We start from the raw sequence: 24,444 nt of genomic DNA on the forward strand, positions 1-24,444 counted from the left end.
CACTACTGTACAGTAGTAGAGCATGTTTTGTTTTATTCATACCAACACACAAAATGTTCTAGGCCGACAGGAAGAAAAATTGGGAATGGACAGTGGGACATCACCTGAAAAGAGTAGACAGAATATTACAATCACACAGCATGAAAACACACAAGGCTAAACCTATACACTAACACCCATACAAACACACACATATTTTTATATATATATATATATATATATATATATATATATATATATATATATATATATATATATATATATATATATATATATATATATATATAAATAAATAAAACACACACATACATCACACACATATATAAAAATTGTCACATACTGCAACCCATTAATATAGCGCTGACAAAACTCAAGTGATAACACAGCACATGACTTATCAGTAGGGCCTAGGGTTAGGAAAAGCTCCATTTGCATGCAAACATATGTCTGGTGGGCAGAAGGTCCAAAGACACGCACACCTTTTAAAGCCATCTCCTCCATCCAGGTATCCAATGCAGTTACAGGTTTTTTTGCTACTGGCTCTCTGTATCGTTGCGGAGTATTTGTAATTCATACAACCTGTCTAAAACACCGCTCATGGATTGCACCCTTCCTCGTGGACAAGGTACATGTAGATTTATTTACAAACCAGCAAAGATAATCTCTGAAGCGCCATGTCAACTGGCAAGGCAATATTACACCATTTCATATACATAGTAGGCTATTGCACAATTGCCATAAAGCAATTTGTGATTCTCTGGGTTGGGGAATAGCCAAGTTGCAAGGCTGGTTCCCTGTACATGGTAAGGTACTGCTGGGAAGGTGCACCATTCTCTCTACTGCAAGTTAGTTTACCATCGAAATTACTTTGAAGGCGTTAAATTGAGGTAAAAACAACCTGCATAGGATGCATGCATTTAAGCAACCTTTTGTTAGTGTTGCACAGAGCGGAGCGTGAGCGAGGAGCGGAGCGGATGAAATTCGCCAGGATTCACGTCTTCATAATGAATCCAAGATTGTTTAGAAACGCAACTAAGATGTTAACCATAGTAGTCACGGATTGGACTTAGCCAGAGCTTGGTTTGGTAGCTGCTTGCATTGGCTAGCATTCAGAAACAGGGGCAGGATCACAGATAACACAATAACAGCACACACTAGGCACCTCAAAACACACACACAGGGGTGGATGCAGCCCCCCCACACAAAAAGGATCACACAGGAGGAAGACCTAAAAGATCATCACGCTACACTAAAACACGGACATAAAAACAGTAAATAAAGGCATTAACACGCACAAACAACCCCCAGAGTTCTTTTCAAATTCACCCAGAATGCATTGTACCAGAGTCCGTAGCACATAGTCCAGCATGCCGCGTTACAGTAAGTTCATTGGGGATGAAGTCACTAAATATTTTAGAAAGGAAACTGAAAGTCATAGGGCTTACAAGCGTACTATTCCTACAAAACAAGATACTACCAATGTAGAGCAAGAACTATGTGGTGACACTCTTCCAGTGAGATTTATTTTGGAATTTAAGACACATTTCGCGGAAACATGTGTGCTATGGAGAGCAAAGAAAAACGTGAGCAATTTGAATAATAGCCTATGCTTTAAGTAAGGTTGAAGTAAAACTTGGACGCTAAAACTGTATTATTTAGGCAATTAATCCCACTGATCCCTTTAGTTTTAGGCTTATGTGTATTGACGTTGCCAAGCTTGTTCGTTGTTGCACTGTTGGTGTTGCATTAGGCCATCTTGCCAATACATGTTCTATGAGTGACATTGCCGTTGCTCTTAGTTCTTTGGGATTCAAGTTTTCTAAGGTGACAATTCGGCTTGTAGATTATTTCTCCCTCTTTTAAATTGGAGCGAACGTGTAGCGATTTCACGGGAGCGGGAGGATTTTGAAGTGGAGCGGAGAGCGAAATTGAGCGGAGCGGCCTGACGTGAATTTGAGCGGAGGAGCGGCTGAGTGAACAGCCACCTGAGCGAGGAGCGGGATATTCGCACCGCTCAGCTCCACTCACTAGCTCTGGTGTTGCATCACAGCTTCTTATTGAAGGGTAACAAGTAATGACACTACGGAGGAGAGTCCAAATTGGGTTCAAAACATTAAATAAAAACCATCTAATCTAAGCAGCCCATATTAACAATGAATAAGAAACTCACAGAAGTTTATTCCCCAGATGGTCGGACACTTTCAAATATGCCAGCTTCCTTCATGGCATTGAACTCCTTCATGGCATCGTACTGTTTGTAGAAATCAGCATATGCCTGTTTTCTTGGCTCTGTGACGGTGTACTAAAGGAGACAAAAACAGACCATCACTTAAACATTTCTGAATGTTGTAGGCAGTTTTTTTTGTTGTTGTTGTGTTGTACGAGTCATGATAATAGTGGTGTTCATGATTTATAGATAGATAGATACTTTATTGATCCCCATGGGGAAATTCAAGAATTATGCTTTTACATTTGTGAGATTATTTCATGTAATAACCTCCTCATAAAAAATAAAAAAAAACACTGACCTTGAACACTGCTGCTGCAACCACCGACAGAGTGAAAGCGATGGGCAAGTGAAACCTCAATCGCTTAGAGAGGAGCCCTCGCATGACTGGCTTTGGCAGCGACATCGTCATTACCTACAAGGGAAAACGTGAAAAAAGATAGGAACTGAATAAAAACTAATACATATTCTACAATTGTTCAGTAACTAGCTAACATTAAAATAACTACATTTATATCCATGTCGGTCACAAAACAGAAAATGTGTCGGAATTGGAACACCACATAACGTTAACGTTACCTAGGTATTTCATGTCAAACGTGAGAAATGTTGTTCAATAAAGACATTCTATCAAACGTTAATACTTATATTATATTAGCATACATACAAAGTTGCTCTGATTTAAATAACTTTTGAGGAAACATAATCAGCCAGCTAAGGACCGGTTGACATTATCTTGGTGTTTCACATTGGCCTCTAGCTGGTTGAAAGGCATAGCCATCACTAGCGAGCTATCAGCTAGTCAGACACCCACAGTAAACTAGCATCAACTGCAGAAAAGAGCCTACTTTGACGTGGTGGTTGGCGAATAAAATTCCTTAAATAAAAGACAATATTGATAAGTAAGCCATATCAACATAACTGAATGATATGTCAGTTCTTTAGTAACCTCACGTTAGTTTGATATTTTAAAACTAACATGAACGTAAGAGTAACATTAACTTCTGTTAGCTGGCTAGCACTACGTCGGATAAAACGTGTAAGTTTGAGAACATATCATCTGAATTAAATTCGCGACCTGGTAACGTCCGAATAGGGCCAATAGATTGGATAGACTCATGATTCCGTTAAAAAAAACACCCTCGTCTATAGGATAACATTCAAAGCATTCGATACTTAGCTAGCTAACGTTAGCTATTGGATTGGATGACATCAAGGATGGCTAACTAGGCTAGATCTAGAAGGTAACGTTACTGTTTGCACGTAGGCTATCGTTAGCAGTTAAAACAACGCAAAACAACCAAACGAGTGTTTCTGTTAATACATAATACGCAAAGTCATGATAATAAAATAAATTACACTACATATAACAACATACATATACACCCAACAATCTTCATTATGAACATATCATCCACTTACACTTACGACCTTCACTGATAGCGGAGAGTACACGGAGTTGATAGTCTGTCCAAGTCTACGTGAGCTTATAAGGGACAATCAGAGCGACAAACGGGGCAACTCAGGACAGGACCATAGACAGTAAAAGAAACAGGACACACGAAAATCGTTGTGGAAAACCATATGACTTTTAGACAGTCAGCCAATTGGCAGCAGTGACGCGAACCAATACCAACGTCTCTGCGTGAACCGACCTGGTAGAAATGACCGCACACACACACAAACGTATTTTGGTTGAAGCACTGTTTATGATATGTAAAATGTAATGCTGTGACGACCACGTGCGTGTTGATATATTTGTCTAATGTAAAAAAATGCTTAATTTGCATTAGAAACTATGTGAAACTGCTTTAACCATAGTATAATATTGTACATATTTTAGATTCCTAAATTATTTGCATAAAATAACTATACGGAGTTTACGTGTCCATTTCTTCTCGAGATGAAAGACAGTTTCAAGCTTGGATACAATGTTTCCACATGCTTCCCAAACACTAAAAACAGTGTGTGATGATAAAATGCCTATGCCAGTTGCACCGGTAAGGACAGGGGCTATGCTCGCGTTAGAGTTAAGTAAGATCCTCTATTTCTTGCATTTGGAAAGACTACGTACGTTGCCGAACTTTCTAGTAACATTAGCTACAAGTTACTTCAAATAGCAACGGGACTTGCTGCTCTGCTCTCCTCACTAAAAAGAGTTGAAACTGAAACTTAACACCTCCTGGAGCCAAGGGGCATAACCGGCGAGAGTATCAGCTTGGTTTGTGAACCACCACGCGCTTGTTTGGGGCATTTCTTCTTTACATCCTTTCAAGATATATTTTCTCCGCAGTGTTTATGTAATCTTTCCAATTTAGCAGTGAAATTAACATTCGCTAATGTCATTGGGCGAAGAGGGCCTATTACCGCGGTATTTAGCCTGCTAGTATCGTCACAGAAATTTAAGTACAGTGAGGTAGTGAAAGCTAGCACATACTGTCACGTTAGCAAGCTAGCGGATCATTGACGGGACTTGAAAGACGTTGACAAGCTACCTTTTCTCACAACATAACCTTACATTGACAATCTGCGCGACCAGCAAATATTAAAGGTGCGTGTACATAGCCAAACCTATGTGAATTGTTTAGAGTTAGTTCACGTAGCTGGCTAGTGTTGCCTTCCAAAGCTCTGTTAGCTTACGTTACTGCCAGCTACCATCGGACCTATTTAACATTATATCCATTCTATAATATTTGTTTGAACCCTTTGTGTTAGCCAGCAAGCTAGGCACACTGGCCACTTTGTAACATACGTGTCTGGGTATGCTAATGTTAGCGATAAATGGTTTGTTGTGGATTGAGTGTTGTAACATCATCTAATCTATGTCAGACTGGGCAGGCATGCCTTCTAAGCGGCGTTCACAGTCATGGTCTGAAGTGAAGCAGACGGGCAACGAATGTTTTAAAAATGGCCAGTACGGAGATGCTGCATCCTTTTACACTCAAGCTATTCAGCTATTGGAGAAAGCCGGTGAGGTTTAAGTAACAATTACAGTGCTTTTTAGATCACTAATTTACACACAGTCTATGTAACATAACTTCACATGTACCCTTGCATGCTGCACTTTGGACATGCTTTGAATATGAAGTCTTTCATAAATAGCTTATTCAGCTTAATAGCATAAACTAGTTATCACTAATGCTATATTGAACTTTCCAATTAAACTTTACAGGTGGCACTAACCAACAGGATCTTAGCATCCTGTATTCAAACCGAGCAGCCAGTTACTTGAAGGATGGTAACTGTGAACAGTGTGTGAAGGATTGCACTGTGTAAGTCCCCAAGTTGGAATTTGCATGTGCCTGTTCATATTAAAATTTGACATACTGCATGTACATAATACTATGATCTATTTGTACACTGTTGTAAATGTAAGACTGATTTGAAGAAGACATGACACTTTGCTCTGGTTATTATGCTTGTTGAAATACATTTTATATGACCACTGATCTTCAACAGATCTCTTGACTTGGTTCCCTTTGGTATGAAGTCTCTGTTGCGTCGAGCTGCAGCCTATGAAGCCCTGGAAAGATACAGACTGGCTTATGTGGACTACAAAACAGTCTTACAGATAGACTGTAATGTCCCATCAGCCCATGATGGAACAAACAGGTAAAAGTGGTATCGGAACTCCCCCTATTACCGTCGGTCCCGTATTTCCGCCGTCTTGCGTGTATGTGTCACTTGATATACATTTCTATACAAACCAAGACGGCGGACTCCTAAAGAAACGCAACCACCCACACCATAGGTGTATCTAAATTAGCTATGTACCAAAACTTACATTTTACCGTGACTCGAAGAGCTGTAAACAGTGTTGTAAGGCTGCGTGTACACAACCGCTTGGAGCTCCAGTGGAATTTTAATTTCATGACGAGAATTCTCGGTCTAACCGTTCATGTGCCGTTGAAACGGCGTAAATAGGCGACCCATTAGGCCAGAACTATAACTCCGAGCGTAGTAAACAAAATCGGATATTTCAGGCAGTCAATGCTCCCGTTAAGAACCAAACCAGATTTTGTTCAAATCTACACACCTATGGCTACTGAAAAATGTAAGGTTCATTTAGCAAATGTTATTTTGAAGTGTTAAAAAACATTGTTGTTTTAGAATTTCTGAACAAAAGTGGTGATAATTGGGGGTGTTACAGTAGCTGAATTGTTTTGAGGGCATGCCTTACAAAAATATGTTATTACAGAACCTTTATAGTTGTATTAAGTCCATTTTTAATGCTGATCGAAAAATGTGGTGTTCGACAGAATGACAAAGGTTCTGACCGAAATGGATGGTCCATCATGGCGAGAGAAGCTTCCTCCTATCCCGACTGTGCCGATTGCAGTTAAAGAAAAGCTTTTACAGTCGACAGCCTCAGCCCCAGCCCCAAATGCACAGCAAAATGGTGTCAAAGAAAAAGCCAAGCCAGGTATTCATTGCCCTTCGTCAAGATGATGTCATGTCTCATGTTGTGTGTGTGTGTGTGTGTGTGTGTGTGTGTGTGTGTGTGTGTGTGTGTGTGTGTGTGTATTAGTTTCCTTTTCCCAGATGAAAACAGTGGTTTCACTTTCATTTTTGCCTAGGTGATGTTATTATGTAACCAATGTGTGCTGGAGAGGTAGTAATGTTAGGGTCATGCCAAGTCTTAAGAAAATGTACAATACTGACACAATAAATTAGGAGCAGATAATGTGTATGACCTGCTACAAGCTATCTCATACAAAAAGCCTCAGTTGCATTCTGAGACATTTAAAGTGTGTGGAAGCCTCATTTGTATTATCTATTGCCTTTAAACTTTGTGAGAGTGTACATTTTCATCTCAAATTTCAGTTGTGAGTGATGCATCGATGAAAAAAGCCAGGACTTTAAAAGAGGAGGGTAATGCACTGGTGAAGAAAGGAGAACATAAGAAGGCGGTGGAGAAGTACACCCAGAGTCTCAAACAAGACCCCACAGAAGTCACAACTTACACTAACAGGTATGCAGCACAATTAAGACTGGTTGAACATAATTTTTTGTGTCTTTTTTGTTTTGTTTTTCCTTCATTGGTAGACATTCCAGTGATATGTGAGGTATTTAATGTTGTACAAAGCTTTCAAAGGCGAATGCACACGCTGCGATGCCGACTGTCTGTTAAGTCCTTTTGTGTTGCTTGGTGTTGCCTGTCTGAGCGGAAAAAAAGTTTCACTACTACAACATGCAGGATACAACGACTGCCCACCGTCAGCTAGGACATAGGCTACATTCTGCTGTTAGCGCAATATGGATGTGGAGAAACAAAACATACCGTAATATCCCACCTATTAACCAAAGTTTATACATTGATTTTGCTACATTTCTTCAGCTATGAGGTTAATACACAGGGGGATGCTATACATAGGAATGCATTTATTTTCTTTAATCTAAAGATTAAAGCATGATTAAATTAAAGCATGATCTGTTTTGGGCTATTGGGCACTGAGCTTAATACACAATTTTTTTTATTTGCAATACAGTAAACACTGTGCTGGGATTTATACACAATGTGGCTAATACATGGGAAATTACTGTATACAACCCAGTGCTCTGTATACTGTACTGTATACAACCCAGCATCTTGCCATTTCAACACTACTGTTCACTAAAGAAAGTTGATAAAATATATAAACCGCAAATCAAGAATATGGTGGATTGCCAAATGTCAAGTTGTAAATGACAGTTACACACATGCACGCATAGACATACACACATAAAGACATGTGCATACACAGGAAAAAATGTAAATGAGCCGGAACCAGGGCTGTTCAGGCTGCGCTGTGTGTGTGTGTGTGTGTGTGTGTGTGTGTGTTAGCTCACTATAAAAAAACTCAGTAAATTTAGGTTATCTGCTATCAGAATTTAGCTATAGCCTACTCGGGTAATAGTTTTCTGCCTATTTATTTCACCCTTGCCTGTTTCAAGACAAGTTTCAAAATGAAAGAGAGAGTTAACTTATTTTATGCCCCCCACCCCCCGCATGGCTTATATGGAACACAACTGATGGATAGCCAACACACTCACTCACACTGGTATATGCGTGCACACACACACACACACACACACACACTGTAAATATCTAGATGTGCAGCACAGTGATAATGGCTACCGCATAATGGTAGAGGTGTACTTGATACGGAATGGAGTGGAATGCGGATACAGGTGAATATTTGGGAGTTGTCAAAGTATACTTTGTTTGTTGTTGCAGACACACCCACTCATGCACACATACACATAGGTATACACACAAACTGACACAATATGCAGGGGTTCCATGGGTCGTGGAATTTCTGGAATATCATGGAATTTTGGAAAGTCTATTCCAGACATGGTATGTCAGGGAATTTTATCATTTTTGGGGCAAAGTCATGGAATATCCGTGACTTTTGTTGTAGCAGTTTAAATATACTTGCCAAAATTTACTTGCAACTGGTGTATATTTGTCCTTATATCTCCTTTTCCCCCACCCACTCTCCTATGGAACTTTTGAAAGCCTGCCTTGGGCCACCCCTACAAAGACTGCAACCAACCAAACATACATCCACCTGCACTTAGTTTCATTTATATTGCTGTGTATGTGTGCAGCTTTGCACTAGGGAAGATTTTAACAGTGTGGGGTTAATGGTACAAACATCTGTGCATTGAACACTTTCTATCAGTAGAGTGAATGCCCTTGGAGTTGACCCATACTGTACTGTTCCAAAGGAACAGATTGCATTTGCAGCCGATGGTACCCACACATAAAAATGGAATGAGTTTGTAAACCCAAGCGTTCTTTGCTGTAAGCTGTCCAATGAGTGTGAATGCTAACCATAGGCAATATGGCCTAAATGTTCTGTGGATTGTTCATCCCAGTTTCTGATATTAAACGGCACAGAGCTCACGCCTTGTTAGCTTAAGAGATGAGCCAAGAAGCTCCAAAGCTTGCACCTATGGATTTAATCTTTTGTAAAACGTCCCCTACCAGTTGCTCACAGTTAATGCTGAAAAGTTCTGCATGAAGCCGATTAACTTGAGGAGAATGCTGTTGTGTCTCTTTAATCCAGGGCGCTGTGTTACAATGCCTTGAAGAAGTACAAAGAAGCAGTAAAAGATTGCTCGGAGGCTTTGGGACTGGATGCAGCCAATATTAAAGCCCTATACAGACGTGCACAGGCAAACAAGGAGCTGAAGGTGAGATTCCGTCTTTTTGAAGTAATGGAAACCAATGCTAGTTGTTGAGGTATGCCTTTATAGGTAATTCGTTTTGGTATTATCTTCAAAGTCATTTCGATGGTGTTTGCTGAAGGACCGATAAACACCCCTGTCGTTTCCACCAGCCACCCAGACTGAACACTTTTGTTCTGTGGTTTGGGTTGGAACACATGTCTGACCAGTGAACATCTGTGAAAAAGTAAATAATAACAAAAAACAACATAGCAACTATGGCTATATCATAAAAAGCATATTTTCAAGCTTTTATCAGTGTCATTGCCACCTGTGTTGTTGGTGGTGTTGCAAGGTTTTTGCATTTCTTTTACGCATGCCTTAAATACCCTCACCTTATTAGATGTACACAGTTTAGTAGTCGCTGTGTTGGTGCACTTCTGTTTCATGTAAACCTAATAATGTTCATTTAAACAACCAAACATTTCAGTACATAGTTTGTACAAAATTATGGATGCACAAGCAAAACAGATAAGGTTAAGTCCAATGAGGAATTCGAGTGATTCAGCTAACTGTAGCCTGATTTGTGATTTGGAACAAACCACTGTGCTCTATTTCAAATTACGTTAGGCCTATGTACAATTTCTCCTGTGAATGGTATAATACTATAATTCCAAAATAAGTTCCCTTAGTCATAGCATATTGAGGATCTGTGTATACCTGTTAATATTCACAATTCTACCGATTTGCTCATATATTTTGGAACATGTCTCTGTCTTTTCAGGAGAACAAAGCATGCATTGAGGATCTTAACATCTTGCTTAAAATTGAACCACAGAACACCGCTGCTCAGAAATTATTGCTTGATGTGCAGAATACTAAGTGATGTGGTGTAAAGGCCCAAAGAAACAACAAGGGACCCTACTCCGACCCGCTGTTCATGTTCCAAGTGCCTACAAGACAGCCTAAGCTTGATTTCTCCTCATATTTATCTAACTTCAAACTTTTCATTATGCACTTTTCCTCACAAATGTGCCCAGTGTCAGTTGATTTCTCCTCTGCTTTCAAGTTGTGCATGACATAGGAACTAAATGTGGTGAATAGATATTTTAAATGTTTATGTAAATGTTTGAAGGTGTTGAATCCGCATTACTCCGGAAATGTTTTCTTTTTGTTGGGTAAAGACTACAAATATTACCTACATAATGTTTTCCTTTGTAGATCCACTGGTGCTGTCTCAAATGCAGAATGCAGATACAGCTACATGTAGTATAGTTAATCATGGTAACGGACATAGATTAAGGTTAGGCCTTTTGGAATCAGTCATTAACAATCACCTGGACATGAACACAAAGTAATACCGTCATATCTTCATGTAGGCTTACACCATAACAATCATAGGTTGTTCAGCATACTTCATGCAACATTTGTTTTATTCATACGAGGCATGATGAGGTCAGTTGTTAGCATATCAATATTGGTGTGTTATCGATAATGTTTTTGTAATGACTACTTGCCGAATTAAAAATGATGTCTGGTGTCTGTATTCAGCAACTAAAATGTCAGTACTCTGTCTTAAGCTGTGTTAACTGATTAAGAAACTTCCAGAGACCTATCCACCTGCTGATTAATTTACTTCTGCACAGAACATTGCAGGCAGGAAGAGTACTCGTACATTGTGGAAGTCTTCCAGAAATGTGCAAGAGACATCGTATAGGGTTTTAAGAAAAGCTTTAGTTAGCTGGTAATAATTGCGTTTAGGGCTTCTCAAATTAAGCTTACCTTTTGTAATAGCTCAGAGTTAACTGTAGGGCATTGTTGCATTCGCCGACAACCTTAAAATGTTCATCACTCAGGTCTCACTTGCTGGAAGCAAGACATATTTAACTTTCTCGTTTACATTATTGAACATGCTGCATATCCAAGTGAAGTCATTATAGAACTATATATTCACACTTGTGAGGCTTGATTCAGTTTCATGTTGAAACTTAATAGAATGTGTATTATCTCTACAACTGAAGAATGAGTTGTGGCTCTTTGTGAGAAAGTTAAACACTGACCCACTTTGGTGTTACTGTCCAATTAAAACAAAATTCATGATAAAATGCTTACGGAGAGCACATATTTATCTTGACTGTTCCTTAACATTTTCCTTTTACATGTTAAATTTAGTGTCACAGAATTTATAGTTATTTACTACAATGTCCAATTAAAGGATGAACATTCTAATACATAGAAAAGCAACTGAAATGGTAATAGAAGTTTCATATATGCATGCAATGCATTTTATGTGGTAACTGTTTTCAACTGGCCTAAGTTTTGAAAATCCTTCATGATCACATTATTATGCATTACAAGGCTATAGCACTATGCACTAAGCCTACTTTTATCAGTCAAAAGGTATGTGTGCCTTAGATTACAGTTCAATGTATAAGAACACATGCAATAAAAGCCACACTTTGATTTCAAAAATAAAACAGGGAAATTTGGAACTGATAAAACTTTTATTTCACTTTAAATTGTCTTTTACACTTTCCTGATTATAACATGTAAGGTGAAACTAGAACTGTTTTAAAAGACATACACAAATCTAGTATTACGTCAATAACCAGGTTTCTTTTTTTTGTCATTTTGTAATTTTTTAAGCTATTCTAAATTTTCACAACCACGTGCGCGCTAAGCAATAAAACCGTCACAGAAGCAAACTTTAGGCAGAATACTGGTCAGTAAAAACAAAGCAATTTGAGATACCAGATATACAGACAGGCTCGGTTCCACATTCACTACTGCATTTTTATCAAGCGTAGAGTAACTGCCATTTGTTCAGCTAAGGGGGAGATTTTTCTTCAGTGCATGAAACATTGTCTTCAGCAAGACGGTCTGAGACAGATGAATTCTACACCTAAGTGGAATGTTATGGTGATGACAAGGTATTGTGACACTGAGTGAAATCAGTTACGTCCTTCATATCTGTCTGAAAAAGTCTACTCATCCTGACTAACCAAAACCTTTCTCAAAGCCCTCTACAAGATGGACCACTTATGGTAGACATCAAGCCATCAACTCCCACATAGACACAACAGCCCTCCATGCTCAAACCATTTCCAGGCTCTTACGGGCCTTTGTCCATCTACCCTCATCCCTCCTATCATCTGTTATCATTTAGAGAAGGAAACTTGAAACATCTCGATTGATCAGTGTGGACTGTCAATTTAAGGCCCGCAGGACAAGCTTGTACGAAGGAAGGAAAAAAAAAAAAAAATCTAGAAAAAAATTAACGTAACGGCTTTAAGGTGTTTCTTTGCAAGCAAGTTTTACAACATTACATTTTAAGACAAATTTATATTTACTTCTAAAATTGTTTACAATTTTACAGTCTTAATATTTTGTTTTACTGAAATGTGAGTCTGCGTAATGCAAGGAAAAGGGGGGAAAGTTAACATTTAAGAACAAACAGGGATCATCGTACTGATGTCAAACAGCACCTTTATGTTAACTGTTCATGAACAGCACATTAGGAGAATGGTCCAGTTTGTTCAAAAAAGGTCTAGTCTTCGATGTAACATTCTCATGGAATGTCTCTTCTTTCGACTTAACAGATGTGGAATGGCAAAACCTAGGGTCCCTTTTCTCTTTTGTTTCATATGCAAAATAAAATTGTGTACATTACACAGCAAAATGCATGTTAGTCAGTGTCACAATACAGCCTGTTCTACCATTCTGTATGAGGCCACAGCAGAATTGTACTGCTACTCAATCCATACAGTCCTGAATTTTAGCAATCACAATTTATTCATAAAATGTAGAGAAAAACTAAGCGTCACAGTGTTTGTTAAATTAAACTGACAGTTTAATAACCTTTGAATAAAACCAGCAAATGCCAGTACACTAGGAAAGCAAAAGGAGGTACTAGAATGCATAACTTGCAAGGTGAAAGAACATATACCTTTTAAAAAAAAAAAAAAAAAAATGTTATGAGGGAGAAGGTGGGGACAAAAATGGCCTCACTACTCAACTGGAAAAATTATTATTTTCTTTTTCTTCACACACAAGACTTGGCTTGCCAACAACTGAACGTCACCCTGTCACCTTGGAAACTTCTCTGAGAAGGGCACCACTGGTAGGTCAGGTACAATTCATGCTGCTCGTCATACAGAAAGGGATGGAGGGGCAGATGGAGCAGGGGTGTATGGGCTGTATATGTGTAAGATAGAGTGTGGGTGGATTAACAGTGAAGTGCAACGCCTTTTAGTTCTCCCCTTCGCCAGCATCCCCCTCGTCACCCTGGTTTTCCGATGTCCACAGCTGCAGGGAGAAGTTGCAGGATGAAACCGAGAATTAGATACTCCTTTCAAAGATTCCATATATATATATATATATATATATATATATATATATATATATATATACACACACACACACACACATATACACACACAAAAACATTCAGTGAAGTGTCATGCAAGAGAAAAACTGGTTCTTTCTTGTCTGTACAGCTGACCAAAAAAAAAAACATTAGAAAGTACAATACTTACAGTGAGGTTGTCCCTTAGTAGCTGCATGATCAGAGTGCTGTCTTTGTAGGAGTCCTCATTCAAAGTATCAAGCTCAGCAATCGCCTCATCAAAAGCCTACAGAAATCAAGCATGGGCAAAATGAGGCACAGCCACCCAGATCCATTTTAATGACTGCATTACTGATGTCAGTGCTGCACAAGTCAATCCATAGAAACAAACAACGTAACACAATACAACTCATTCAGTGCATAGTTGAGCACCCAGTTCTTGTATACTATAGACATGCTACATCTAATACATTGGGAGCAGAGTGTCTGCAGCTCTCAGGCAGACTAATGAGGGCTTTGTGTTTGGCGCTCACCGTCTTTGCCAAACTGCAAGCCTGCTCTGGGGAGTTGAGGATTTCATAGTAGAAAACGGAGAAGTTGAGAGCTAAACCCAGCCTGATGGGGTGTGTTGGCTGCATCTCCTTCTTGCTGATCTCAAAAGCTTCCTGGTAGGCCTGCTGGGAGTTCTCCACTGTAGCTGTGGCGAAAAAAGAAGAAATGTTTGTTTCAGGCGGGGGGTGGGGGGACCATGGCAGACAATTTACAGCCACTCGCATCAAATGGAAATTACTTGGGCTACACTCAAAAATGAGCGGGTATTAGGCTATGTGATGGAAAATGCTGTGGATTCTCTGTTGCAATTAATTTAATTAACCTGTGCCAAATGCAGACATGTCAGGATTTGTGATAAAACGACAAGCCCTTTTCGGCCCTTCCCCAGGAGATTTCAATCTACTTACTCTTCTTTGAGTCTCCAGATGCCACTTCAGACAGATATCTGTAGTAATCGCCCTTCATTTTCAGGTAGAAGACTTTGCTTTCTGCCTGGCTAGCGTTGGCAATGAGGTAACTGTCAAGAAGCCCCTGTGTTTAAAAACACAACAAGAGTAGTCAGGAGGGTCTGTTCATGTTGTGCAAAATTCTACCAATTAAATTGGTGCACATTTCTTTTCAATAATGGCAAAGAAAATAATTAGTCACTACAGTAATGAGTGGATTCAAACAGCACACTCAATCAGTTCAATGAGACAAGTTCAGTCAAGCCTTTGCTCACCAGCACATCGTTGCAGATGTCTTGCAGCTCTGCCTCGATCTTCTCACGGTACTCGCGGGCCATTTGCTGCTTCTTCTCGTTGCCCTCTGTCTTCTGCTCAATGCTGGAGATGACGCGCCAGGAGGAGCGGCGAGCACCGACCACGTTCTTGTAGGCCACCGACAGGAGGTTGCGCTCCTCGTTGGACAGCTCGTGACCCTGCTCCGTCACGGCCTTCATTGCCGCCGCCATGTCGTCATAGCGTTCGGCCTGCTCGGCCAACTTTGCCTTCTGTACCAGGTCGCTCTTGTCCATGTCGAATCTACCAGAGGATTGAAGGTAGGGGTGTCAATAAATCTATGCAACCCTCCTACTCATTACGTCTATTCCAACTAACAGTTTAAGCCTTTTGCCATTTATTGTGATGACTGTTCAGACAGGACTCCTATGGGACACTGAGGGATGGGTCAACAAGAAGGGTTAAGTGGATCTGGTTTGTGATAGATATTTGAAAGAAAACTCAATTTATTGATGATAATTGTATTATATAATTCAACAGGAGTTTAACACCTCTACTATATCCCCCCTTTTTAATTTCATTTTATTTGTCCATCTCCCTCCTTTGCTTTTTTTGTAAGATAGCCTTACCTGTGAAGCACTTTGGGGTCAACGTTGTTGTTTTAAATGTGCTATATAAATAAAGTGACTTGACAATATTCCTCATTAATAAGCACCATCATGGTGATGTAATTAATTAATTAATCAATCAATCAATCAATCACTGACTAGCGATTGAATTGGCCTAGAATACTTCATTTGTAGAACTGCATGCATTTGAATGTATTTAAATGTTATACTGTGTAATTGCATCAACACAAACTGGGCAATCCTGTATTTCACTTAAAGTGAGACGAATCAATAATAGCATCAAACTAGTAGTGACCAACAGATCACAACAAGCTACCTTTGACGTTGGCTAACAAAGTTGCGAACTAAAGACCTATTAACAACAACATAGTGAAACGGCAATAGGCGACTTGTTAGTGCTTAATATCCTTATTTTCCGTGTCCACTATTTAAAATTCGGCCTATTTACATTATGTGCCACAAAGCATGGGTAGCTTAAAGCTGGCTATTTCTATAGGTGTTTGCCAAGCTAATCACCACATTAGCTAGCTATAACGGTACGCTAGATGTTCTCACCACTGCGACAACGCCCAGGGGAGGGTGTTAGCATAGCTTGATGACTACGTTACAGTAAAACACTGCCAAACCCATGTTGTCTAATACATAAACGGCAACCAGGTGAGAATGTTTTACGGGTTAATGTTGTTTTTGACATTGCGAGCTAACTTTATGCCAACCCCATAAAAGGCACCGATTAACCAAAAATAGCTAACATTAGCTAGCTATCCTAGCTAACGTCTAAAACCCAGCTAACATTACTAAGCGTTTAGATGTCAACATAATTTGAAGTACACGAGAGTCTAACGTAATCATTGGAATTACTTATGATTTCATACGGTAATTTCGTACCGATAGCGTCACGTCGGTATGTTACGGTGGCCGTCGCCATAACAGGGCTTTACAGTCGAAGGCTGGACACCAGCTGTAACAACCCTAACGCTTAATTGGGTTGTGCTGATAGCCATCGAGACACGGCCTGACAACAGTCCCTGCCCTTACCAACCCTTAGCAAACAAAATGCCACAAATGTCAGTTAGTGGTAACCTTGCCATCTCTGTACTTAGGCAAGACATTGATATACCGTTAACGTTACCAAAGTGGACATTAACCTTTCTACATCCATGCCGCAAGACCAACTGCTAGCTAGCTTGAAGTGAGAAACATAGCAATATGCACACTGCAAAATACTGCACTGCAGTGCATTCAAAAATCGGTGGTTCGCTAGCTAGCTATATGCTTAGCTTATTTCAAGCGATGGCTAGCGAATTGCTAGCTTGCATTAGCCTCCCAACTGCTGGTAGCGTACTCGCTACGCCCTCTCAATCACATTCCCTTGTGGAATTTAGCTTGCCTGTCAGATAGGAGGATGACCATAGCGGTAACAAATTAATCGCGCATACCGTATTATCCCGAGCCACCAAAAAGGCAAAACCATTCATGACAGTTTATTGTTCTCGTGTGTCAACGGCCCGTGCACCGTTAGCCAGCAATACCGTTAACACCTGCGGTTAAATTTGCTGGATAGCGTAACTAACGGGCTAACGTTAACCCACTAGCCATCACGACGGCCAGCTAGATGAAATGAGTGCAGCGGTAGCATAGCGACAGGTTATGTGTTTAGTGTTTGTAGTAACACTGCGATATTCTGTCAAGGCTGTATACATGGCATGGCAAACCTACAAAATATCATGCTGCATCCACATTTCAGAGGTCTAGCTCGCTATTCATCACACGCCTCGGCCTAAGTCCTTGTACCCAGCCCCAAACCACAATAGGCACCTTCCGCCATTGACAACGATGGGTGCCATCACTGCAATATTACGAACACAAAGGAAGGCTTATCGATTTGCTTGGGATATTAACGTATCTCTAAAAGGGAACTCACATTTAAAATGTATTTTTAATCCTTTTTTTTCTCTGAACGATTGGAGTATCAAGCTGTCCTCCGTTTCGTTGCTCGGGATATTCAGGGCAGTACCACTTCCGCTCTCCCTGACACTTCCGCTTCCTCTAAACCGCACCCCTCCCCCCGCCAGTATCTATGGTAACCTCTATCCGGGGTTTCCTAGGCATTTTACAGGGCGGTTGACGTCATGTGGATCATGGTAACCATCGACGGGTGACGTCTGCAATCACCATAGTAACAGTTTCCAGGAGGCATCTTACAGCTACAAAATGACAGCTCAAATCATTTCGTAACCTCATAATGCGACTTTGTTGGCCTTGTTGCATTAGAAGGCAATTGCTGTAAGCCCTATCAAGGCTACCATCACCCAACCCATGTCTTAAACTGACACAAAGTTGGGCTGGCCCACTTGATCAGTCAGCAGTTTTCAGCCTGAGAGGAATTAACTCTTTGACGATCAGATTGGGCCCCTGCAATCATTTGCCCTTGTGCCCATCAGTCGCCTATAGCAAATGACTGATTATTTTGACTAGGGCTGTTAAACGATTAAAAACATTAATCTAATTAATTACATACTCCGTGATTAATTAATCTAAATTAATCGCATATATGATTTTTGCTTTGAAAGTATTTTAAATATTAAAATTCAAATGAATTGTTGAATAATCAGCATTAGTGACATTAAAGTTCAAAAACTCTTTTATTATTATTTTAATAATGGCCATAATAATCTAACCTGACTCCGCCAGATGGATTTGCTCCGCATATCCATCTGGGAACTTTTCATTGAAGAACTTTTGGGAAGGGGCGGAAATACTGGTTAGCTGATTGGATAAACCATCTGTCTATCACCAACTGGTGGTTATCGATGGGCCAAATCAACCAATTAGATGAACAAAGTGTTCTTCTAATGCCTTCGTTTAACATACAATTAAGTTAGGTAACGTAACTAACGTTAAGATGTTTTAACTTACCATTTGTATGTGACATGAACCTAATCAACGACAATTCCCATCAAGTTTTCACGGTAGGCCCTACACTTCTGAAGAAAGTATATTCCTCCATTATGAACTGGAATCGGCCGTGGAGGATGTCTGTGTCATTCATTCCTCCCAGCTGCATGGCTGAGACTCATAGCTTCACAGCTTACCCAGGAATACTTTCTAATTTGAATAAAACTTGCGCGATATAATAGCTATGCTCATCTCATCTGTGGATGCCGTCATGTTGTTCGTTGCGTCACTCCTCAACCCGCCTCAAAGCCAATTGGACGCTGATTGGACGTTCGTTTGGTGAACTGCTCCAAATTCTATTTAACGAAAAGTTGCCAGACTGATCTGCGAGTGAAACCTTGAAAGCTCGCGAGATCAGGATGGTCTTACGAGGCTAATAATAATCTATGATATGATCTAATATGCTGAGGAAATAAATTCAAAAGTGCTTCGGGAAGAAGTTTTTTTTTATCACATACATTGCAGAGGACTTTATTTTAATCAACACTTTATTTTTATCAACACCATCAGGCCGTTTTTGAAAAGTAAATGTTCCAATCAATGATCTAGGCAGCACATTTTCTTCTCTCTCCTTCATTTTACAGTCTAATCAGAGAGGGTTAAAGGGAGTAATCAAGGATCTTTGGTCTAATGGTTACTGACTACAACGGCTCGGGGTCAAAGGTCATACAGAATCGATTAATCTGCGTTATTTTTTTTTAATCAGTTATTTTTTCTCAAATTAATTAATCGAAATTAATCAGTGTTCCAATCAATGATCTAGGCAGCACATTTTCTTCTCTCTCCTTCATTTTACAGTCTAATCAGAGAGGGTTAAAGGAGTAATCAAGGATCTTTGGTCTAATGGTTACTGACTACAACGGCTCGGGGTCAAAGGTCATACAGAATCGATTAATCTGCGTTATTTTTTTTTAATCAGTTATTTTTTCTCAAATTAATTAATCGAAATTAATCAGTTATTTTGACAGCCCTAATTTTGACTGATCGTCAATAGGCTTCTGCATTATGGACAGGTGGCGCAACCTCTATCTATGGGTGCAACATGTAGAGTTACTGGACAGCTATGCATTTTGTTTGACTAATTTTACAATAAACTTATAGCCTACACATATGTATAGGCTAACTGTTTGTAAATAGGCCTAAACTGAATTGTAGGTCCTACAAAATTATCAGATCAAAATCAAGGAAAGATTTGAGTGTCATGATCACAAGCCTTCAGATTTCGCAAGTTTGTAGGCTGTTTAGTGGCCTAGGCCTACTTTGTTTAAATGTTTAGTCCTGTAGGCCTATTTACTTCTCCAAATTGTTAAGTTTGTTTCATGATATGGGCAGCCGTGGCCCACTGGTTAGCACTCTGGACTTGTAACCGGAGGGTTGCCGGTTCGAGCCCCGACCAGTGGGCTGCGGCTGAAGTGCCCTTGAGCAAGGCACCTAACCCCTCACTGCTCCCTGAGTGCCGCCGTTGTCGCAGGCAGCTCACTGCGCACCGGGATTAGTGTGTGCTTCACCTCACTGTGTGTTGTTTGTGTTTCACCGATTGGGTTAAATGCAGAGTCTTAAACTAAAGCGGAGTAAACCAGTTGGGTAAATGTTCCAATCAATGAATTTGAACCATGAATTTCCCTCACGGGATCAAAAAAGTATATATACTTATACTATACTTACTGATATAGGCTAGCCTAATAGGCCTAGGCCCACATAGCCTAAAGCTTTAGGCTATAAATAAACAGAGGACACATCTGTCCAAATCACTGGCTCGTCTTAGTTTCTGGTCTTAAAAAGGCCAGACACAGCCAGGCCAGACACATGGTGGCAAAATAATGTCAGTAACTCTAGGCTAACTACCAGGCTAGCCTATAGCATAAACACCACTATAGACTGAGTGTTTGTGTTAGGCCTAATTATAAGCTAACTAGGCTTATCAGCTAATACAATTGAAAACTGATTCAAAATCTCACTGGGGTAGCCTAAAGAATCTGAATGATAAATTATGTATATATTGCCCTGGACAAATATGCCAGCTAAATAGGCCTAGGGAACCCTAATCTACAGTATATAGGTTAACTATAATTAGCCTTGGCCATGTAATTAATAATCTGCTTCCTAATAAACTTAACTGCATATTGTAATGTCTCACAGGCATAAGAACAGTGGTCCGTGTCTGACCCAGAACAGAAAAAGAGAGACTTCCTCAACCGGTAACATATATCCCGGGAGGTCCACCCCCATCTCGCCAGGCTGCCAACCATCAGCGTGCCTGGAGTTATATATAGCGCGGGCTCTCTGATTGACAGCCGGTTGCTAAAGTATTTAGTAGGCTTAGACTACTTCACATAGTTTTGAATGTAATCAGTTTTATTATATTTTTTACCAAAATGTGTGCATAGCCTACCACTTTTAAATTCAGATGTGAAGAGACAGATGCAACTGCTACCTTTGCTGACTGTACTAGGACAAGACACAGGCACATGTGGTACTACCAAATGACCAGTAGAGTGTACTGAAGGATTCTGTATGAAATGCTTTTCAGGATCAGCAAAGCTCTTACACAGTTCTGTTCATATACTGTGTTTTGAACTTTAATTGTTTTACTTATTAACTTATTTATGATTATGTTGACAGAATTTGTATCAATAATCAAAGAACCATAAAAAAGACACTAATTATTTTATTGTTTGTCCACTCAACACTGTTAAATTTCATCATTTGTGAAAAGGAGTTCTGACCTCACCTGTCCTGTCAGTTATATAATGTTTTGTTTGACTTATTTCACAGTGAAGTTGGTACTGGAACATGGATATCCCTCCTGTTGTGTTTGTTTCATGTTTACTAGTTTTGTGTTCCCAGTCAAAAATGACCGCTGCATTATAACTTGTTATAAATCCATAGTAACACATATATTATCATCTAATGTTGTGATAGACCTTTGTATCAACTTGTGTTCTATTAGATATAACCAGTTTTGAACTTTGCTATTTATGGTCCACAGGCCTCATTGACCTGAGCTCATGCAAGTCAGAAAGGGGAAGATTCTATTTATTAGATTAGATTAGAATAGATTCAACTTTATTGTCATTGTGCAGAGTACAAGTACAACGACAATGAAATGCAGTTATATGTTGCAAAAGTGGGACAATGAAATGCAGTTATATGTTGCAGTTATATGTAGTTATTGGGGAAAGGTTCCAGTGGGGGCTGGCATAGAAACAAAAAGGGGGAGTGAGGTTGTGTTTGTGTGTGTGTTTTAAAGTAGAAGCACACATACAGTCCATCTGATCAATAAGTATGTGCCTGGACTCAATTTAAAACACTGACCATTTTCTCACCCATTCATTTCTAATAGCTAGTCATTTTTGACCAGGAATACACATGGGTGTTCTAAAGTTAAACAGAACACTCAAATTTCTTTTGAAAATAAGTTAGATGAAAATAATCAAAATTTGTTTTGTGTTTTCAGATACCCTGATTTAACATTTAAAGTCATGGAGCCATAGTCAGAATAAGTTAACAATATTTTTTACAGAAAAGAATTGTCAATCGGTCACATTTGACCTCAAACAAAACAGGAGGGATATATATATAAACTGAATGCAATAATCCAAAATGATCTGATTAGATTTACCTGAGTTGAAAGAATGAGAATCACTACAGTTTGTCATACTGTACTTCTTTTTCATTTTAGCCACCTAAAGGTACGCAATTCAGAATGACTTCTAACCCTGAACACATGTCACATTCAACGAGTATCTCCTTACGATCTGCTAGATGTCCGTTCTCTGACACATGTCAATAAATAAAAATGTAAAAGGGTCATTCTACAAAAAAAGGTGGAAATGATTGTCCCACTTTTGCAGACCCCTAAATCATGTAATTTGACCCAATAATCACATAATTGTATATAAATAAATACCGGTAAATAAATATAGACTGTCCTTGAGATGATAATACAGAGTTTATTTATTTAATTAATTTACAATTCTGGTCCTGAGCACTGCATTAAATCAAATATCATATACATCTCATATACATTTAACTTTAACACCACATAAAATTAGTAGAACACTGAAATGCACTGAAAAACATGCATTATTAATGTGAATAATATGAAATCATTTGTGTCCCCCAAAATTGCTCATTGGTGTTACTCTACACAAAACACTTTTATTTTGAAATAATGCACATAGTTTCTGTTGGGTCAAGAGGTCGGTTGAAGAAGTGCAGTGAACAGAGGCATAATGTTTGTGAGATATCTTACTTCATTTGTTTAAGATATCATTATTTGTTTTAGAATTTAAAGCATGGCTTTTAAGGATGTCATTGGTGTTACTCATTTTAGCTGTGGGGTGTGAAAATATATTTTTTTCTAAAAAAGGTATGTTTAATAATGAAGTCATTTTGATATTGATGACATGTGGTCTGTCACATGGCAGACATTTTTGTAAAAAATAAATAAATAAAAATAATCCATTTAAATTGTCATTTGTGGAACTTTCCTGATGGCTAGTCTAATTAGAAAATATAATATATATAAATTAAGCTCTACTTTTTGTGGATTCATCAAATGTACAAGTTAATGAATGCTATAAAACTTATCAAGATTAGGGTATGTGTAAAGAAATACATTTTAGTAGATTTTCATCAGCCAAATTCCACCTTTGTAGAATGACCCAAAAATGTTTTTTTACACAGCCCTGGCTCCATAAATGGGAAACATACCAAGTGGTGTAAGCCTGTCCCCCAAACCATAAAAAAATCACTGTGTGGGGTTTCTCAGGGATCACTGAAGGGAGGGATGAACTCCCTCTCTGGTGTGTTTTGTTTGGTGTTTGGTTCAAACGTGCTACCAGTTCCTACTAGCAGGGGCAAACCTCTCCATCTTAAAAAAACTCCTGAAGACCCAGCTCTTCAGAGAATATCTCCTCTCGTAGCACTACTACAACTAGCCTTGCTAATTCTGGCACTTACCACCTGACTAACTGACATTTGACTGTATAAAAACAGCACTCACTGATGCATTTTTTTTCTTATTGTACTTTACCTTCTAAATTGTTTTAAATTCTTCTAGAATTGTTGAGAGAATTGTTTTAAAAAGCTTTAAACTGTTTACCATGTTGTAAGTTGCTTTGGCTAAAAAGGCGTCAGCCAAATGTAATGTGATGTAAATATAATGTAAGTGGCTTTGGACAAAAAGCGTCTGCTACGAACCACAAACATAAACATCAACAAATGCAATGTCCTCCAGCATTGCTTACAGTCCCTTTAGTGTAGCCTATTTTCCTCTGTTAAAATAGCTTATGTGTCTCCATGGTGTAAATATATGTCCATGCTTTGCTTAGCCACAATAATTTGGCAGAGGACTCGTATCCACGTCCCGTCTGCCTCTTTTGTCTTTTCATTGTTGTTTCTAACCGGACACAGCTAATTGTAAATATTGTTAAGTAGTTTGACTCTGTGTTAGGTGTAGTTCTTCCAATCATTCCTGGTCCAAATTCTGGTATTACACTAATCATAAAAAAGCTTCAGATGGGGTGAAATAAGCTCAAGGGCCCGTGCATTGATTCATAATGTTTGTCACTCTGAGGCAGAAGTAAAAAGGTTTGCTACACAGGCAGGAATGGCTACCTGTGACATTGTGATGCATCTTGGTAAAATTAGTCTTGCAATGAATACAACTCAAGTTACATATGTGAGTGACTGAGGGACACACAGTGAGCAGAATCTTGGACCAGGGACCCCTATTGGCTAAAAGCAAAATAGCACGATATGCTACTGTTGTTTACTAGAATAAATGTGCAACATGTAAATAACTTTCTGATGATGCAATAGATGCCTGAAATATTTAGAATTGTTTTGTTATGA

General features: G+C 39.2%; 3 protein-coding genes across 4 annotated transcripts; 1 reads left to right on the plus strand and 2 right to left on the minus strand.

Moving 5' to 3' along the window:
* Positions 1 to 8: 8 nt before the first annotated feature.
* On the minus strand, positions 9 to 3,779 carry LOC125302410 (cytochrome c oxidase subunit 6C-1). The gene is made up of 4 exons (XM_048255563.1): positions 3,650 to 3,779; positions 2,529 to 2,642; positions 2,171 to 2,302; positions 9 to 104 (listed from the first exon to the last, which is right to left on the minus strand). Exons 2-3 carry the CDS (start codon positions 2,637 to 2,639, stop codon positions 2,177 to 2,179), a joined length of 237 nt encoding a protein of 78 aa, XP_048111520.1. The 5' UTR covers positions 2,640 to 2,642; positions 3,650 to 3,779; the 3' UTR covers positions 9 to 104; positions 2,171 to 2,176.
* A 41-nt stretch (positions 3,780 to 3,820) lies between these two features.
* Positions 3,821 to 10,942, plus strand: tomm34 (translocase of outer mitochondrial membrane 34). 2 transcript variants are annotated; one of them, XM_048255560.1, is made up of 8 exons: positions 3,821 to 3,885; positions 5,057 to 5,197; positions 5,400 to 5,499; positions 5,687 to 5,839; positions 6,487 to 6,650; positions 7,052 to 7,199; positions 9,283 to 9,409; positions 10,167 to 10,942. In XM_048255560.1, the coding sequence occupies exons 2-8, from the start codon at positions 5,068 to 5,070 to the stop codon at positions 10,266 to 10,268; spliced, it is 924 nt and encodes a 307-aa protein (XP_048111517.1). In that variant the 5' UTR covers positions 3,821 to 3,885; positions 5,057 to 5,067; the 3' UTR covers positions 10,269 to 10,942. The 2 variants fall into 2 exon arrangements, with proteins under 2 accessions (XP_048111517.1, XP_048111516.1); XM_048255559.1 differs by lacking the exon at positions 3,821 to 3,885 and adding an exon at positions 4,093 to 4,778.
* A 925-nt stretch (positions 10,943 to 11,867) lies between these two features.
* On the minus strand, positions 11,868 to 17,703 carry ywhaba (tyrosine 3-monooxygenase/tryptophan 5-monooxygenase activation protein, beta polypeptide a). The gene is made up of 6 exons (XM_048255562.1): positions 17,552 to 17,703; positions 15,001 to 15,301; positions 14,687 to 14,810; positions 14,261 to 14,424; positions 13,918 to 14,013; positions 11,868 to 13,687 (listed from the first exon to the last, which is right to left on the minus strand). The coding sequence occupies exons 2-6, from the start codon at positions 15,292 to 15,294 to the stop codon at positions 13,631 to 13,633; spliced, it is 735 nt and encodes a 244-aa protein (XP_048111519.1). The 5' UTR covers positions 15,295 to 15,301; positions 17,552 to 17,703; the 3' UTR covers positions 11,868 to 13,630.
* Positions 17,704 to 24,444: the final 6,741 nt, after the last annotated feature.

This window comes from Alosa alosa, chromosome 10 (genome assembly GCF_017589495.1).
Source record: "Alosa alosa isolate M-15738 ecotype Scorff River chromosome 10, AALO_Geno_1.1, whole genome shotgun sequence".
NCBI lineage: Eukaryota > Metazoa > Chordata > Actinopteri > Clupeiformes > Clupeidae > Alosa > Alosa alosa.

Bases quoted from the DNA above. Each gene is read 5' to 3' on its own strand.
- ywhaba (XM_048255562.1), bottom strand. From the start codon at position 15,294: ATGGACAAGAGCGACCTGGTACAGAAGGCAAAGTTGGCCGAGCAGGCC. The intron at 14,811-15,000 runs GTGAGCAAAGGC...TTTTAAACACAG, and splicing joins ACATCTGCAACGATGTGCTG to GGGCTTCTTGACAGTTACCT. The intron at 14,014-14,260 runs GTGAGCGCCAAA...TGATTTCTGTAG, and splicing joins CTTGCAGTTTGGCAAAGACG to GCTTTTGATGAGGCGATTGC.
- tomm34 (XM_048255560.1), top strand. From the start codon at position 5,068: ATGCCTTCTAAGCGGCGTTCACAGTCATGGTCTGAAGTGAAGCAGACG. The intron at 5,198-5,399 runs GTGAGGTTTAAG...TAAACTTTACAG, and splicing joins TCAGCTATTGGAGAAAGCCG to GTGGCACTAACCAACAGGAT. The intron at 6,651-7,051 runs GTATTCATTGCC...CTCAAATTTCAG, and splicing joins CAAAGAAAAAGCCAAGCCAG to TTGTGAGTGATGCATCGATG.
- LOC125302410 (XM_048255563.1), bottom strand. From the start codon at position 2,639: ATGACGATGTCGCTGCCAAAGCCAGTCATGCGAGGGCTCCTCTCTAAG. The intron at 2,303-2,528 runs GTCAGTGTTTTT...TGTCTCCTTTAG, and splicing joins TTGCAGCAGCAGTGTTCAAG to TACACCGTCACAGAGCCAAG.